Source organism: Pristiophorus japonicus, chromosome 7 (assembly GCF_044704955.1).
Source record: "Pristiophorus japonicus isolate sPriJap1 chromosome 7, sPriJap1.hap1, whole genome shotgun sequence".
In the NCBI taxonomy this organism is placed as follows: Eukaryota; Metazoa; Chordata; class Chondrichthyes; family Pristiophoridae; genus Pristiophorus; species Pristiophorus japonicus.
In genome coordinates this window covers 102,197,563-102,213,656 of record NC_091983.1, presented here as the reverse complement: position 1 = coordinate 102,213,656, position 16,094 = coordinate 102,197,563, and the positions used below count along the sequence as shown (strand labels likewise).

General features: G+C 44.8%; 1 protein-coding gene across 2 annotated transcripts in view; it reads right to left on the bottom strand.

Moving 5' to 3' along the window:
* Positions 1-709: 709 nt before the first annotated feature.
* LOC139266819 (fibronectin type III domain-containing protein 4-like) overlaps positions 710-16,094 on the bottom strand; it is a 370,845-nt gene continuing 355,460 nt past the window's right edge. For both annotated transcript variants that reach the window (XM_070884423.1, XM_070884424.1), the window contains exons 5-6: positions 3,587-3,720; positions 710-2,016 (exon numbers count right to left, since the gene is read on the bottom strand). In XM_070884423.1, coding sequence (XP_070740524.1) covers positions 1,975-2,016; positions 3,587-3,720 — 176 coding nt within the window. In that variant the 3' untranslated portion in view covers positions 710-1,974. The remainder of the gene's footprint in view (positions 2,017-3,586; positions 3,721-16,094) is intronic.

Sequence of the window (16,094 nt, the reverse complement as noted above, 5' to 3'; positions counted from 1 at the left end):
TCCATTCAGTTGGCTTAACACTTCAGTTCAAAATTAACACAAAAAGGGATAACATGCAATCACATTTAGACAATTTTATTCCCAGAGCTTAATTTCAAGGGCCATATCTCAATTAATCAGTAAAGGATGGAAAAAACTTAAAAAGGGCATTGTCTTCATGAAAATGCATTTGAAAAACTCATTGCTTTTAAGCAGTACTCCCAGCGCAAACCTTCACCAGCACATATCGTGAATTTAGGTGTGCACTCCCCAATGATTTTCTGTTGGAAGTGCTGAAGACAATAAATTATCCCTGAATGTTGTACTTATGGAACATCTTGTGGCAGGATTACAAGTCTGAGGATACTCAATATCCCATGCGACAGCCTGGCTACTCTTATGCTATTTTCTGTTTCTGCAGTTAGAGATAGCAAGAGTGATGGCGTAGTTTTGGCACAATGCAATGCCCTATGATATAATAGGAAATTGGTATGCACATGTCATTCTGATGTTAGCCATGCTGTCAGGTAGAAATGCCAATCAGCAGGTAGCCACTTTCACACAGGTGGGTAAGTGGGGAAAAACCATCACAGGACGAGTTCTTCAGGTAATTACTCACCCCATAGTGTCTAGTTACAAACAAAATTTAACAAAGTCCTGAGATCCCTCTTTGTCATAGAACAGCACATTTGTAGGGAAACATGAAAAAAGACAAGAGGACTAAAATCACTTTGTTAAATTTATAGTATTTATATATGATTGTTATAATTGTTAAAGTTTAGAAATGTAGTGCCAGTTTGATATGCTATCCCAGACACACCATTTTGCATTGTCACAGGCATGGCATATAAAATGATTCTCAATGCCAGGCAGTTGATCTCTTACAGAGGATGTTGCTGTTTTTGACTCTGCCTTTAAAATGACACATTTCTGTTTCCATAGAGCAATATTTGAACAGTTCAATGGCTTTCCTCTTTAACTGTAAAGCATCAAATGCTCCAAAAATTCAGAAGTTAGTGACATTATTCTCAGTCAACTCTGTTATTTATAATTAGTCATATTATTACTCCGGGTGTTATTTTATAATGAATATTATAATATCACATACTAGGCCTGGTATAAATGGGCGCACTAACTCTATTAATTAAGGGAGGTCCCTTTCTCTATTATGGTTAATCTCTCTGTCAGGAATATTATGAATCAGTATAATGGGTTGAATATTAATGTAATTAAAAATATTATTTTACTTCAGTGGAATTAATTGTAGTGAAACCGATGCTTCATATAGTGTATGTGTGTTTGTTGAATCCTACAGCAATTGAAAAATAAAACTGTAATATTGTGCCATGTCAGTACCAGGCAGAAATGGCATCGTCTATGGGGTTTGACTTTTAGAATCTCAACTAAAGAGTTTGTTTCAAATTGGATGGGTACAGTGTGATTCATTTGAGTATCGTTGGCACATTTACAAAATCGCCTCTTGGTCAGCATACTGGTGCTGCCTCACCTGTTTAATCTATTAGGTGCATGGAAATTCCCCGACTGCAGATTTGGAACAATGCTATTTCATGACTGAGCTCTTTCCAGGTGTTGAGTCCCTAAGCTGACCCTCCTGTCAGTTTGCTGCACTCCAACAAAGAAAGGACAGATCTGAGTATTAGCAGACCAGCAAATGAGAGCTGGACATTTATGGAGTAGGGTGCTCTGAAATCAGCAGAGCTACATGTAGAGCCTAGCTACTACTGCATGTCCCTAGACCCTGGCCAATATCTGCATTGGTCATCTTTAATGGCCCTTTGTGCTGAAGAAGGAATCCCACATGCACGGTTTCAGTCTCCATGCAGATGCCTCTGAGGGAAGAAAGCCTTGACTATGACATGCTTTCAGGCATAAAGAACTGGCGTTAGTAATGCAAAGTATGGATTCATCAGGTTTAGATAACGTTCCTTCAGTCTGCTGAATTCTTGCTCCATCTACAGTGCCGTACTGCAGCAGTCAAACTTCAATGATGTTAATGGCTGGTGTGTTATTTTGGAACTAAAAGCAAGAAAAAAATAAAATTGGAATCAAAATATAACATGATGTTAACAATTCTTATTATCAGCTCATAATCCACTTTGATTAACTTAGCTGGTGGGATAGCAGTAAATTCTTAAGTCTCCAATACAATTTTTAAAAGTTAATAGGAGATAATGTTGGAAAATACCCATTACATGGAAACACAAAACCTGTGAGTCACAGTCCCACTTAACATGGTTTAATTTGCAAGTTTAGAATTGAGATTTCAATTCCAGTTTAATTATGTATACCAGCAACGGGAAGGATGCCAGCATGGACCCCAGAGGATTCCTTTCATTACCTTTACCCATCGTAATTCAATTCTCCTTATGAATATCCCATGCTGTCTTCTCTTTCGATAGTTATTAAATCACATCCTTGATACCGACTGATGTTATTTTGTAAAAGAGTCTCTCATGCAGTGCCTGATGACGACCTTTGGAAATCAAGCTACACTACATCATATGGCCTCATCCATCAAGGTGAGATGTCATCGCTTCAAAAAGGAGTGTGTGATTGGTCATAACTGCACAATTCTGGTCACTGTGCACAATTCTGATCTCCATATTATAAAAAGGATATCGAAGCACTGGAGAAAGTGCAAAACAGATTTATAAGGGTGATACCAGAAATGAGAGGGCTCAACTATCAGGAAAGATTGAAAAGGCTGGGACTCTTTTCTCCAGAAAAAAGACTGAGCGGTGACCTGATATAGAGGTTTTCAAAATTATGAAGGGGTTTGATAGGGTAGACGAAGAGAAGATGTTTTCAATTGTGGGGGAGACCAAAACTAGAGGCTATAAATATAAGATAGTCACTAATAAATCCAGTAGGGAATTCAGGAGAAACTTCTTTATTCAGAGAGTGGTTAGAATGTGGAACTAGCTAACCACATGAAGTGGTTGAAATGAATAGCATAGATGTATTTAAGTGGAAGCTGGATAAGTGCATGAGGAACAAAGGAATAGAAGGATATGTTGATAAGGTTAAATGAAGTAAATAGAGTGGGACAAGACTCAAGCATAAACACCGGTATAGACCTGTTGGATCGAATGGCCTGTTTCTGTGTTGTAAGTTCTATGTAATTCTATATACTTTAATATAATATATCCCCCCACTTTAAAAGTGTGTTGGTGTCTTTTATTTGGTTATTTTTTTATGCCCATTATAGAAATCTCTCAATCTCCATTTCCATGGAAATGAAAACCAAGCAACTTCTACAACAGGTGGCCGATCCACAGTTTTACATCCTGCAGCAAGTTGAAAACCTACCCCATAGTTATATTGTACTCCAATCTGTTTATTGCCACATTTAGGATTTTTCCTAGAAATTTCTATCAGGAGACATCTTTCTGATGTTGTACGTAGCTCCTTTTGATGATATAATTGATACTTACAATTTAAATGTGAATACTTTAAAAATCCAGTAAAAATATTAAAGCTAATTTCTAGTAGCTTAGAATGTTGCTCTTTAAAATAGAACCAAATATGTCAGTGTAAATAGGTGGTGTGTCTTGACCATTTTCTTACTACCTATTGCACTGCTCACCTTACTGCGCAGTAATCCACCAGTTGGACGCTCTGGTGTGCTGTGCTCCGATGAAGGCTTGGCCTTTTCCTTGTTGTTGTTTGAGTCGTTGTCTTTAATGATGTCATATTGTCTGCAGAAGAGAGCTATAACAGCTGAAATATACCAAAGGAAAAGATCTTGAGTGATGTGCTAAAAGCACATTCCTAAAAGTGCATGCCTGAGCCCAAAAGTTGCCTCTAGAAAAAAATACACTGTACAAGAACGGACAAATTGTGCAGACTCTGCCAACAATCACCACCTCCTGTGTCCACGTGGGAAGTTGCCTGTGAGGGGAAATTGACATTTTTCTACATTGTGCCTGTAAATACGTGTCTAGCAAATGCAATTGCATTGTATATGTAAAAAACGCGCTTCTCAACTCCATATCTTGGCTCCCATTACAATGAAAAAATCTGTTGATTTCAGATTTGCATTTAACCATGAAAATGCTTGTGAACGCACTTAACTTTAGTTTTTCCGTTCATGTTTCCAAGCAGTAGTTAAATATAATGGCAGTTACTGCCGAAGGTGCAGAAAGCAGACAACAGCAAAACAAAAATGGCCAGCATGCTACTGCTTTCTCCGTCTCTCCTCTTCTACTTCTGTTGCTTTCTTTCTGTTGTCTACTGCATGTCTCTCACTCTATCTTCTTTTTTCTTCTCTATCTTTCTCTTCTGCTCCTCGCTCATTTTTTCTTTCCTTTTGGGTGGGAGATTGCGAATGACATAAAGTGGAGTACTGGGAAAGGAGCCACCAACAGCTCCATTTTATGATGAAGGTTGGGGGAAAAATGTGGCCCTCAGTGGCTGCCTCCCCCACCTTTCTGCATTCTGCTGCCTTTCACTCCTTTTGTGTCCCCTGCCTCATCATCTTCCCATTAGCCCCTCGCCTCCTTGCCATCACTTCAGTTCCATTTGTACTCTTACCTCTTCCCTTTCAATACCCGCACATCCCCTCGCTCTTGCTCGGCTGTCACTCACGGTACCCTCCACTCCCTCTCACTCCCACTGAGGGCAGGTGGCGTTAGGCCAGAGGCCTCCACATCCTCACCATCCAGTCCTACACATGTCTTCAATCCATTTTCCTCAAAAAGGCTTTGTTTTTTTCCAAAATTCAACTACTTTTTTTTAAAGATTAAATTAGGGTGAGGAAATACACTAAGTTTGCCTCTCTTGAGCTGTGTGTGTTTCTCTGCCTTGGATCCTGGCACCCTCCCTCATGGAAATCAGGGCTATAATTCACAGCTTTTACTCTATAGTGGGCACCAAAAAAGTGCTCCAAATGGAGTGGGTGCCCACATTGGTATATAAATTACGTGTCCTCCCAAGCCCACAAACTTTGCCAGGGTCAGCACCAGAGGTCAAAGGTGAATACATCTCAGCATTTAGACCAGGATGCTGTGCCCATATGTTGATAGATGGTGCTAAGGTTAAGCTTGGTGTCATCATTATACATGTGGAAGCTAATCCTATGTTAGTGGACAATGTCGCCAAGGGTCAGCAGGTGAATGAGGAAGAGAAGGGGGCCAAAGATAGATAGTTTAGTAATCTGGAGGTAATGGTGGGAAGGTTGGGTAGAGAAGCCATTCCTAGAGATGCTCTGACTAGGATCAGTTAGGTAAAAATGGAACCAAGCAAGGGCTCTCTTAATCAGCTGGACAACATAAGGGCGGCGTCACATGAGAATGTTGTAGTTGGCCGTATCAAAGTTTGTAGAGAGGTCGAGGAGGATGAGAAAGGATAATGCATCATCGTCACTGTCACAGAGAATGTTAACTGTGACTTTAGTCAGGGCTGTTTTGGTGCTGTGACGTGAGTGGAAACCTGATTTGAGAGATTGAACAGGGAGTTTTGGAAAATTTAGCTTAGATTTGGAAGTTGACATGTACAGGAACTTTGTAGATGAAAGTAAGATTGGCGGTAGTTTGCAAGGTGAGGTTTTATGAGGAGGATGATGAAAAGAGTTTTGAAAGGGAGGGGAACAGTACTTAAGGAGAGGGAACCATTTACAATGTCAGCTAGCATGGGAATATAAAAAAATTCACTCATGGTATGTGGGTGTCACTGGCAAAGCCAGCATTTATTGCCCATCCCTAATTGCCCTTGAGAAGATGGTGCTGAGTTGCCTTGTTGAACCGCTTCAGTCCATGTGGTGAAGGTACTGCCACAGTGCTGTTAGCGAGGGAGTTCCATGATTTTGACCCAGCGACAATGAACAGCAATATACTTCCAAGTCAGGATGGTGTGTGACTTGGAGGGGCACTTGGAGATGGTGGTGTGCCCATGTGCCTGCTGCCCATGTCCTTCTATATGGTAGAGGTCGCTTGTTTGGGAGGTGCTGTCGAAGAAGCCTTAGTGAGTTGCTGCAGTGCATCTTGCAGATGGTACACACTGCAGCCACAGTGGTGGAGGGAGTGAATATTTAAGGTGGTTGATGGGGTGCCAATCAAGCGGGCTGCTTTGTCCTGGATGGTGTCGAGCTTGTTGAGTGTTGTTGGAGCTGCATTCATGCAGGCAAGTGGAGAGTAATCCATCACACTCCTGCCTTGTGCCCTGGAGATGGTGGAAAGGCTTTGGGGAATCAGGAAGTGAGACACTCGCTGCAGAATTCCCAGCCTCTGACCTGCTCTTGTTGCTACAGTATTTATGTGGCTGGTCCAGTTAAGTTTCTGGTCAATGGTAACCCCCAGGATTTTGATGGCGGGGAATTCGGTGATGGTAATGCCATTGAATATCAAGGAGCGGTGGTTAGATTCTCGCTTGTTGGAGATAGCCATTGCCTTGCACTTGTCTGGCATGAATGTAACTTGCCACTTATCAGCCCAAGCCTGAAAGTCGTTCAGGTCCAGTTGCAGGCAGGCATGGACTGCTTCATTATCTGAGGAGTTATAAATGGAACTGAACACTGTACAATCATCAACAAACATCCTCACTTCTGATGGAGGGAAGGTCATTGTTGAAGCAGCTGAAATAGTTGGGCCTAGGGCACTGTCCTGAGGAACTCCTGCAGTGATGTCCTAGGGATGAGATCATTGGCCTCCAAAAACCACAACCATCTTCCTTTTTTCCAGGTATGACCCCAGCCAGTAGAGAGTTTTCTTCCTGATTCCCATTGGCTTCAATTTACTCGGGCTCCTTGCTGCCACACTCAGTCAAATGCAGTCACTCTCAACTCACCTCTGGAATTCAGCTCGTTTGCCCATGCTTGGAGCAAGGCATGAGGTCTGGAGCCAAGTGGTTCTGACGGAACCCAAACTGAGCATCGGTGACCAGGTTATTGGTGAGTAAGTGTCGCTTAATAGCACTGTCGATTTCACCTTTCATGATTGAGAGTAAGCTGATGGGGCGGTAACTGGCTGGTTTCATTTGTCGGCTTTTTGTGGACAGGAACTAACTGGACAATTTTCCACTTTGTCAGATAGATGCCAGTGTTGTAGCTGGACTAGAACAGCTTGGCTAGAGGCACGGCTATTTGTGGGGTGCATGTCTTCAGCACTACAGCTGGGATATTGTTGGGGCCCATAGCCTTTGCTGTATTCAGTGCGCGCAGCCGTTTCTTGATATCATGTGGAATAAATCAAATTGGTTGAAGACCGGCTTCTGAGATGGTGGCGACCTAAGGAGGAGCTCGAGATGGAGCATCCACTCAGCACTTCTGGCTGAAGATGGTTACAAACCCTTCAGCCTTGACTTTTGCACTCATGTGCTGGGCTCTGCCTTCATTGAGGCTGGCGATGTTCATGGATCCTCCTCCTCCCGTTACTTGTTTATTGGTCCACCACCATTCACGACTGGATGCGAGAGGGCTGCAGGGCTTTGATCTGATCCATTGGTTGTGGGATCACATAGCTCTGGCTATAACATGCTGCTTCCACTGTTTAGAATGCATGTAGTCCTGTGTTGTAGCTTCACCAAGTTGACACTTCATTTTTAGGTACACCTGGTACTGCTCCGAGAATGCTCTTTTGCACTCCTCATTGAACCAGGTTTGATATCTTGGCTTGATGGTAATGATAGAGTGAGGGATATGCTGGGCCATGACGTTACAGATTGTGGTGGAATACAATTCTGCTGCTGCTGATGGCTCACAGCGCCTCATGGATGCCCAGTTTTGATCTGCTCGATCTGTTTTGATTACCACCTAACTCCCTCCCTCAGTTGCTTGACTAGTCTGTGGGACAGCTCTCCCAATTTTGGCACAAGTCCCAATGTTAGTGAGGAGGACTTTGCAATGTTGATTAGGAAAGGAAGTTGGGTCGTTAACCGTTTTCCTGTTTTCTGATGTATTTAATGTTTATCCCTTGCCAGTTTTAACACTGAGAATACACTGCTAGATTGTACCAAGATGTACCAATTGGAATTGGAAATATGACCTAAAAGTTCCACGGATCTTTTTGAGGTGGCGGAGGTACAGTGGGATGCAACTTTCATCTGACACTTTAATCCCAACGCTATTGAGGAGGTGGAATTTGGAGCTGTAGGGTATTGTACTTGAACTGTAGTGACCTTAGTCCATTTAATATAACTCCAGAGTGAGGATACCACATGGTGGACTCCCTTTTATACCTGGGTACCTGTGTTGTACAGGTGACCCCTGGGCCTCCACCAGTTGCACCCTCTGGTGGTGCCAGCATAGTGTATGCAGTGTGAACCATGTTGATGGTACCTCCGGTAAATAAGTCTCCATCTTATGCAACTATACAGTGACTACACAGAGAGTATATCTATAGTATACATATATAACATCACTCTCCCCCAAGTCTTTTATGCCAATACCTTTGCATTATGTGCTCAGGCTTAGCTCTCCCCAGACTTAAGTACCAATAGCCCTTGCACCTTGGCTGTGCTTTGGCTTGGCTCTCTCCCTGTTAACCCCCAAGTTCTTATTGCCATAACGTTAGGTAGTGGTTGCCAGTTGGGATGGTTTGATGATGCAGTGGGGTTTCAGTGGGTTCTGGGTGTGATCCATGTGTGTGTCCATGGCTACATACATCCATTTTCCCCCCCACATGTAGATCATGCCGGTGGCTCATTGCATTCATATACATTCATATACATTCAAGTCCAGAAAAGGAAATTTGCATTTATATAATTGCATTTGTAGTACAGTTGTGAGGCAAGTACATTTGACTGGTGAGATACCTTGATGGTACATCTTTGGGATCAGTACTGGGGTCAGCACCGGTGCATGAGGACAAGCTAGTTCCAGAGCTGCTGGATGGTGTCCAGGTAGCCTGGTGGTGGCGCGTTGCCCGGTGCTGGCAGTGGGAACCCGGTTGGCTCGAGTTGCCTGTTCTCAGGGCCTTTGCTGTTGCTCCTAGCATCGGGCAGATTCACAGATGCCTGTGACCTCCCTGTCCTCTCCTTGTGCCCTGGGTCGCTGCTGCTCCCAGAGGTGCAGTCGTCTAGCAGTGTACAGGGAACTGCTAACTCGCTTGCCTGGGCGTTATTTGGTTTAGGATCCTGGCTGGTCCCGGTCCCAATTGGGAGAACTGTTGCGGGTGACCCTTCATTCCCGGGTGTAGCCTTGGTGGCGATGGGGTCTGGGTGCTGCGCCTTAGCGCAGTTTGCTCTTTCAGGCTCATGGCGGTTGGTGCCATCGGGTACCTAAGAGGTGGAGCCGATCAGGGGCAGGGTATCGATACCGGTGCCGTTGCCCTCCTGAGATTGCTTGTTCTGCAGTTTATCTATTTTAGCTACTTGTGGCCACATTCCTTGGTGCATCACTCTGGTCCCAGGGGCGTAGGCTACAGCATCGGGTAGCCCGCTGGACCTGTGTGCTTCCGATGGGTGTTTGCCCACTACATTATCAGAATACAGTTGAAATCCTGCATTGCACAACGTTTCATTGCTTATTGTAGATAAACTGTAGCTCCGATCACAATCGCCCGACTTTTCTTCGCTTATTACATATATAAAACTCTGATCATCAATTACAAGCTTTACATTTAGCTCACAGTTGTTATTACATTGAGTGAGAATGTGGGACTGTCCCTTTAAGTGTGGTGGGTTGCTGGTCTCCTTTAAGAGAGCCTTGCTTTCTTTACCCCAATCCTCTTCTTCGCTTGGTACCACGTGTTGCTCCATCAGCGCTGCACCTCATGGTCTGGCCGCTGCCATCTTTTCCTTCAGCCCTTCACCTCGTGGTTTGGGCGCCATATTTCTTCCATCCACGATGTCGGCTGCTGTGATCCTCTTCTCCCCGGGTTCTGCCACCGGAGTTGGGAAGTCGACTTTGGATCCAATTTTCTTCCTCCAGAGTCCTGCCACTGGAGCCTGGAAGGTGTGTTCGGGTCGTCTCAGCTGGATCATCTCCATGCAGTCGCACTGAGCGGTCTATGTCTCGGGTGCTGTGCTGGTCTGCTCTCTGGTGCCGGATCCAACTTCAGGTGGGGGCTTGCTTTGCCTCTGAGCACGGGGGACGTCGATCGCTGGAGGGATGAAATCTTCCCAGCTCCAATGGATCTTCTCCATCCACCTTCTTCCGAGTAGCGTTGGTCCATCACCTGCAACAATCCACAGTGGTAACTTGTGCACCGCGCCATCATGGAGTACCTTAACATTCGCACTACCAATGACTGGGATAAGTTCATTGGTGTAGGGAGCAGCTTTGCTTGAACCGGGACCAACTTGGGTCGTTCAGTTTGGTTGTCCCATAATCCCTCAAAGGCTTCTTGATTCATTACTGACTGGCTCGCCCCCCCCTGTCCACCTCCATGAAGACTGGAATGCTGTTTATCTCGACTTCCACTCTCAACGGGGAACATTCTGTGGTGCAGGTAAACATTCCGTATGCCTCGCTGACCACCCCTTCATAATCCGCGCTGGATTCATGGCCCTCTGCAGACTCTTCATCAACACGGTGAGTCCTATTTCTTTTACACATTCGCTGGAGATGGCCCTTTGTGCTGTACTCTTTGCACACATAGTCCGTAAAACGGCACTGGTGAGCCCTATGATTTCCTCCGCAACGCCAGCATGATGCTAACCGATTAGCCCCCCTCGGCGGACTCAGAGTTAAGGGACTCAGGGGCCTGTTCTCTTTTCCCTGAGGAGATTCACGTTCTACAGCCCTGCCTCTAAAAGGCACCAGTCTGTGTACAGTACTTGCCGGGTTTGGGTCCTGAGGATGAGTCATCCGCCAAGAGACGCAACTCGAGGTCATGAATGCCTGGCTCATGATCGGTAAAAGCTTTTACTATCTGTTTTGATGTTTTGCGCAAGTTTACTTTCATAATCTATCTTTCCTTTCTTTATTGCTTTCTTAGTCATTCTTTGCTGTCGTTTAAAATTTTCCCAATCTTCTAGTTTCCCACGAACCTTAGCCACCTTATACGCATTGGTTTTTAATTTGATACTCTCCTTTATTTTCTTGGTTATCCACAGCTGGTTATCCCTTCTCTTACCGCCCTTCTTTTTCACTGGAATATATTTTTGTTGAGCACTATGAAAGAGCTCCTTAAAAGTCCTCCACTGTTCCTCAATTGTGCCACCGTTTAGTCTGTGTTCCCAGTCTACTTTAGCTAACTCTGCCCTCATCCCACTGTAGTCCCCTTTGTTTAAGCAGAGTGCGCTCGTTTGAGACACTACTTCCTCACCCTCAATCTGTATTACAAATTCAACCATACTGTGATCACTCATTCCGAGAGGATCTTTTACTAGGAGATCGTTTATTATTCCTGTCTCATTATACAGGACCAGATCTAAGATAGCTTGCTCCCTTGTAGGTTCTGTAACATACTGTTCTAAGAAACAATCCCGTATGCATTCTATGAATTCCTCCTCCAGGCTACCCCGTGCGATTTAATTTGACCAATCAATATGTAGGTTAAAATCCCCCATGATTACTGCCATTCCTTTTTTACATGCCTCTATTATTCCCTTGAGTATTGTCCGCCCCACTGTGAAGTTATTATTTGGGGGCCTATAAATTACGCCCACCAGTGACTTTTTCCCCTTACTATCTCTAATCTCAACCCACAATGATTCAACATTTTGTTCATTAGAGCCAATATCATCTCTCACAACTGCCCTGAAATCATCCTTTATTAACAGAGCTACCCCACCTCCTTTCCCTTCTTGTCTATCCTTCCAAATTGTCAGATACCCCCGGAATGTTTAATTCCCAGTCCTGGCCACCCTGCAACCACGTTTCTGCAATGGTCACCAAATCATACCCATTTGTAATGATTTGTGCAGTTAACTCATTTACTTTATTTCGAATGCTGCATGCGTTTAGGTAAAGTGTTTTAATACTAGTTTTTAAACCATGATTTTTAGTTTTGACCTCTCCTGCAGCCCCTTTATATTCATACATATTGTCCCTTCCTATCACCTTGTGGTTTACACTTATCCCAGTGCTACTCTGCTCTGTTGCCTCCTGCCTTTTGCATTCTTTCTTGGGATCCTTTTCATCTGCGCTTTCACCCACTCTAACTAGCTCAGAGCCCTCTCCTGGGTTCCGAATACTCCTTGCATTGAGGCACCGAGCTTTCAGGCTTGCCTTTTTATTACACTTTGACCCTTTAGAATTTTAGAAACATAGAAACATAGAAAATAGGTGCAGGAGTAGGCCATTCGGCCCTTCTAACCTGCACCGCCATTCAATGAGTTCATGGCTGAACATTCAACTTCAGTACCCCATTCCTGCTTTCTCGCCATACCCCTTGATTCCCCCTAGTAGTAAGGACCTCATCTAATTCCTTTTTGAATATATTTAGTGAATTGGCCTCAACAACTTTCTGTGGTAGAGAATTCCACAGGTTCACCACTCTCTGGGTGAAGAAGTTCCTCCGCATCTCGCTGTACATTGGCCCTTTTTGTTTTTTGCCTTGGGTTTCTCTGCCCTCCACTTTTACTCATCTCCTTTCTGTCTTTTGCTTCTTTCTCCATTTTGTTTCCCTCTGTCTCCCTGCATTGGTTCCCATCCCCCTGCCATATTAGTTTAACTCCTCCTCAACGACACTAGCAAACACTCCCCCTAGGACATTGGTTCCGGTCCTGCCCAGGTGCAGACCGTCCGGTTTGTACTGGTCCCACCTCCCCCAGAACCGATTCCAATGCCGCAGGAATTTGAATCCCTCCCTGCTGTACCACTGCTCAAGCCACGTATTCATCTGCATTATCCTGCGATTCCTACTCTGACTAGCACGTGGCACTGGTAGCAATCCTGAGATTACTACTTTTGAGTTCCTACTTTTTAATTTAGCTCTTAGCTCCTTAAATTCGTCTCGCAGGACCTCATTCCTTTTTTTAACCTATGTCATTGGTACCAATGTGCACCACGACAACTGGCTGTTCTCCCTCCCTTTTCAGAATGTCCTGCACCTGCTCAGAGACATCCTTGACCCTTGCACCATGGAGGCAACATACCATCCTGGAGTCTCGGTTGCGGCCGTAGAATCGCCTATCTATTCCCCTTACAATTGAATCCCCTATCACTATCGCTCTCCCACTCTTTTTCCTGCCCTCCTGTGCAACAGATCCAGCCACGGTGCCATGAACTTGGCTGCTGCTGCCCTCCCCTGATGAGTCATCCCCCTCAACAGTACTCAAAGCAGTGTATCTGTTTTGCAAGGGGATGACCGCAGGGGACCCCTGCACTACCTTCCTTGCACTGCTCTTCCTACTGGTCTTCCATTCCCTCGCTGGCTGTGGACCTTTCACCTGCGGTAAGAGCAACTCGCTACATGTGCTACTCACGTCATTCTCAGCATTGTGGATGCTCCAGAGTGAATCCATTCTCAGCTCCAAATCTGCAATGCGGTCCGTCAGGAGCTGGAGACGGATACACTTCCCGCACACGTAGTCGTCAGGGACACCGGAAGTGTCCCTGAGTTCCCACATGGTACAGGAGGAGCATATCACGTGACCGAGCTCTCGTGCCATGACTTAATCCTTAGATACGTTTAATTTGGCAACAGCAATGTTAACAGGTTACTTACTGATATAAAAAAGAAAAAGACAACAATGTTAACGGCTTACTTACTGATATAAAAAAGAAAAAGAAAAGCTACTCACCAATCACCAGCCAATCACTTACCCCTTTGGCTGTGACATCACCTTTTGATTCCTTTCTACTTCTTTTTTGCTTTTTCTCCCGGCTGGAGCTGTACAAGCTGGGCCTTTATCGGCCTCTCCACACACCCCGGACTCGCGCTGCTCGAACTGTCGCTCCTCCTCTGACGTTGGGCCTTTATAGGCCTCTCCATGCACCCCAGACTCGCGCTGCTCGAACTGTCGCTCCTCCTCTGACGTTGGGCTTTTATAGGCCTCTCCACACACCCTGGACTCGCGCTGCTCAAACTGTCGCTCCTCCTCTGACGTTGGGCCTTTATAGGCCTCTCCACGCACCCCGGACTCGCACTGTTCGAACTGTCGCTCCTCCTCTGACGTTGGGCTTTTATAGGCCTCTCCATGCACCCCGGACTCGCGCTGCTCGAACTGTCGCTCCTCCTCTGACGTTGGGCTTTTATAGGCCTCTCCACGCACCCCGGACTCGCACTGTTCGAACTGTCGCTCCTCCTCCGACGTTGGGCCTCTTATAGGCCTCTCCACGCACCCGGACTCGCGCTGCTCGAACTGTCGCTCCTCCTCCGATGTTGGGCCTCTTATAGGCCTCTCCATGCACCCCAGACTCGCACTGCTCGAACATTATTAAGGAAGTAGTAGCAGGACATTTGGAAAAGCATGATTCAATCAAGATAGTCAGTATGGTTTTATGAAAGGGAATTCATGTTTGACAAATTTGCTGGAGTTCTTTGAGGATGTAACGAGTAGGGTGGATAAGTGGAACCAGTGGATGTGGTGTATTTGGATTTTCAGAAGGTATTCGATAAGGTGCCACATAAGAGGTTACTGCACAAGATAAAAGCTCATGGGGTTGAGGGTAATATATTAGCATAGATAGAAGATTGATTAACTAATAGAAAACAGAGAGTCGGGATAAATGGGCCATTTTCCGGTTGGCAAACATTGACTAGGGTGCCGCAGGGATCGGTGCTAGGTCCTCAACTATTTACAATCTATATTAATGACTTGGATAAAGGGATCGAGTGTAATATAACTAAGTTTGCTGATGATACAAAGATGGGTGGGAAAGCAAATTGTGAGGAGGACACAAAAAATCTGCAAAGGGATATAGACAGGCTAAGTGAGTGGGCAAAACTTTAGCAGATGGATACTGTGGGAAAATGTGAGGTTATCCACTTTGGCAGAAATAATAGAAAAGCAAATTAAAATTTAAATGGAGAAAAATTGCAAACTGCTGCAGTACAGAGCGACCTGGGGGTCCTTGTGCATGAAACACAAAAAGGTTAGTCTGCAGGTACAGCAAGTAATCAGGAAGGCAAATGGAATGTTGGCCTTTATTGCAAGGGGGATAGAGTATAAAAGCAGAGAAGTCCTGCTACAACTGTACAGGGTATTGGTGAGGCCACACCTGGAGTACTGTGTACAGTTTTGGTCTCCGTATTTAAGGAAGGATATACTTGCATTGGAGGTTGTTCAGAGAAAGTGCACTAGGTTGATTCTGAAGACGAGGGAGTTGACTTATGAAGATAGGTTGAGTAGGTTGGGCCAATACACATTGTTCAGAAGAATGAGAGATGATCTTATTGAAACTTATAAGATAATGGGGGGCATGACAAGGTGGATGCAGAGAGGATATTTCCACTCATAGGGGAAACTAAAACTAGGGGCATAGGGCTAGATTTTACACTTTTATGCAGATTGCCCAAAAATGGGCATTATTTCCAGCGTGGGCGGTAAAAATGAGTTTTTGGATCGCTGGCTTCTCGTCCATTTTCAAAGCACCTAGTTTCCATTTTTGAAATTGGGTGTTACCCCGAGCGATATGAAATGGGCGGTAGCATTAAATCTCTCTGACCTTCTGCCTAAAGCGTCGCCATCCTTAGCAATGGCATGGCAACACTTGATTCCTGCGATTCAGGAGGTCAAGTGTCATCATGACATGCGCAGAAGAGGAGACAGAGAGAGAGGGAGCTGAGAGGGACTGAGGGCTTGTGGAAGAAAGAATCTATGAATCTATGGCTTATGGAAAAGGGAAGGGTTAAATTCTGTTTTTGCTATGCTTAAAGAAATAATAGGACTAGAAAAATAGCCACGCTTTTCAGCCTTGAAACTTAGAGATGCAATTAAATGGCCATCTGGTATTAAAAGGGAGTCTCCTGATATTCTGCTTATCAGACTGTGAACAGGGAGAAACTATGCAAGGACAGATAGAGTGTGTACCTCCCGAGACGACCTTTGTACTCGCGGGACTAATGAATAAGATTCCTTTTCTATTTCTGTATTCAATTTCTGTATAAAGATAGGGACAATTTGCCTGTACAAGCAGGCTCTCCGAGATATCTCGCTTTTTAAAATAAAACTCTCTCGAAGCACGATTCTGAAAGTCTCCGCCTGAGTTAATTTAAGCTAAATTTCCTCGACAGTGCTTGTGTGGGTGTGGTGTGGCTGCTTTGGGA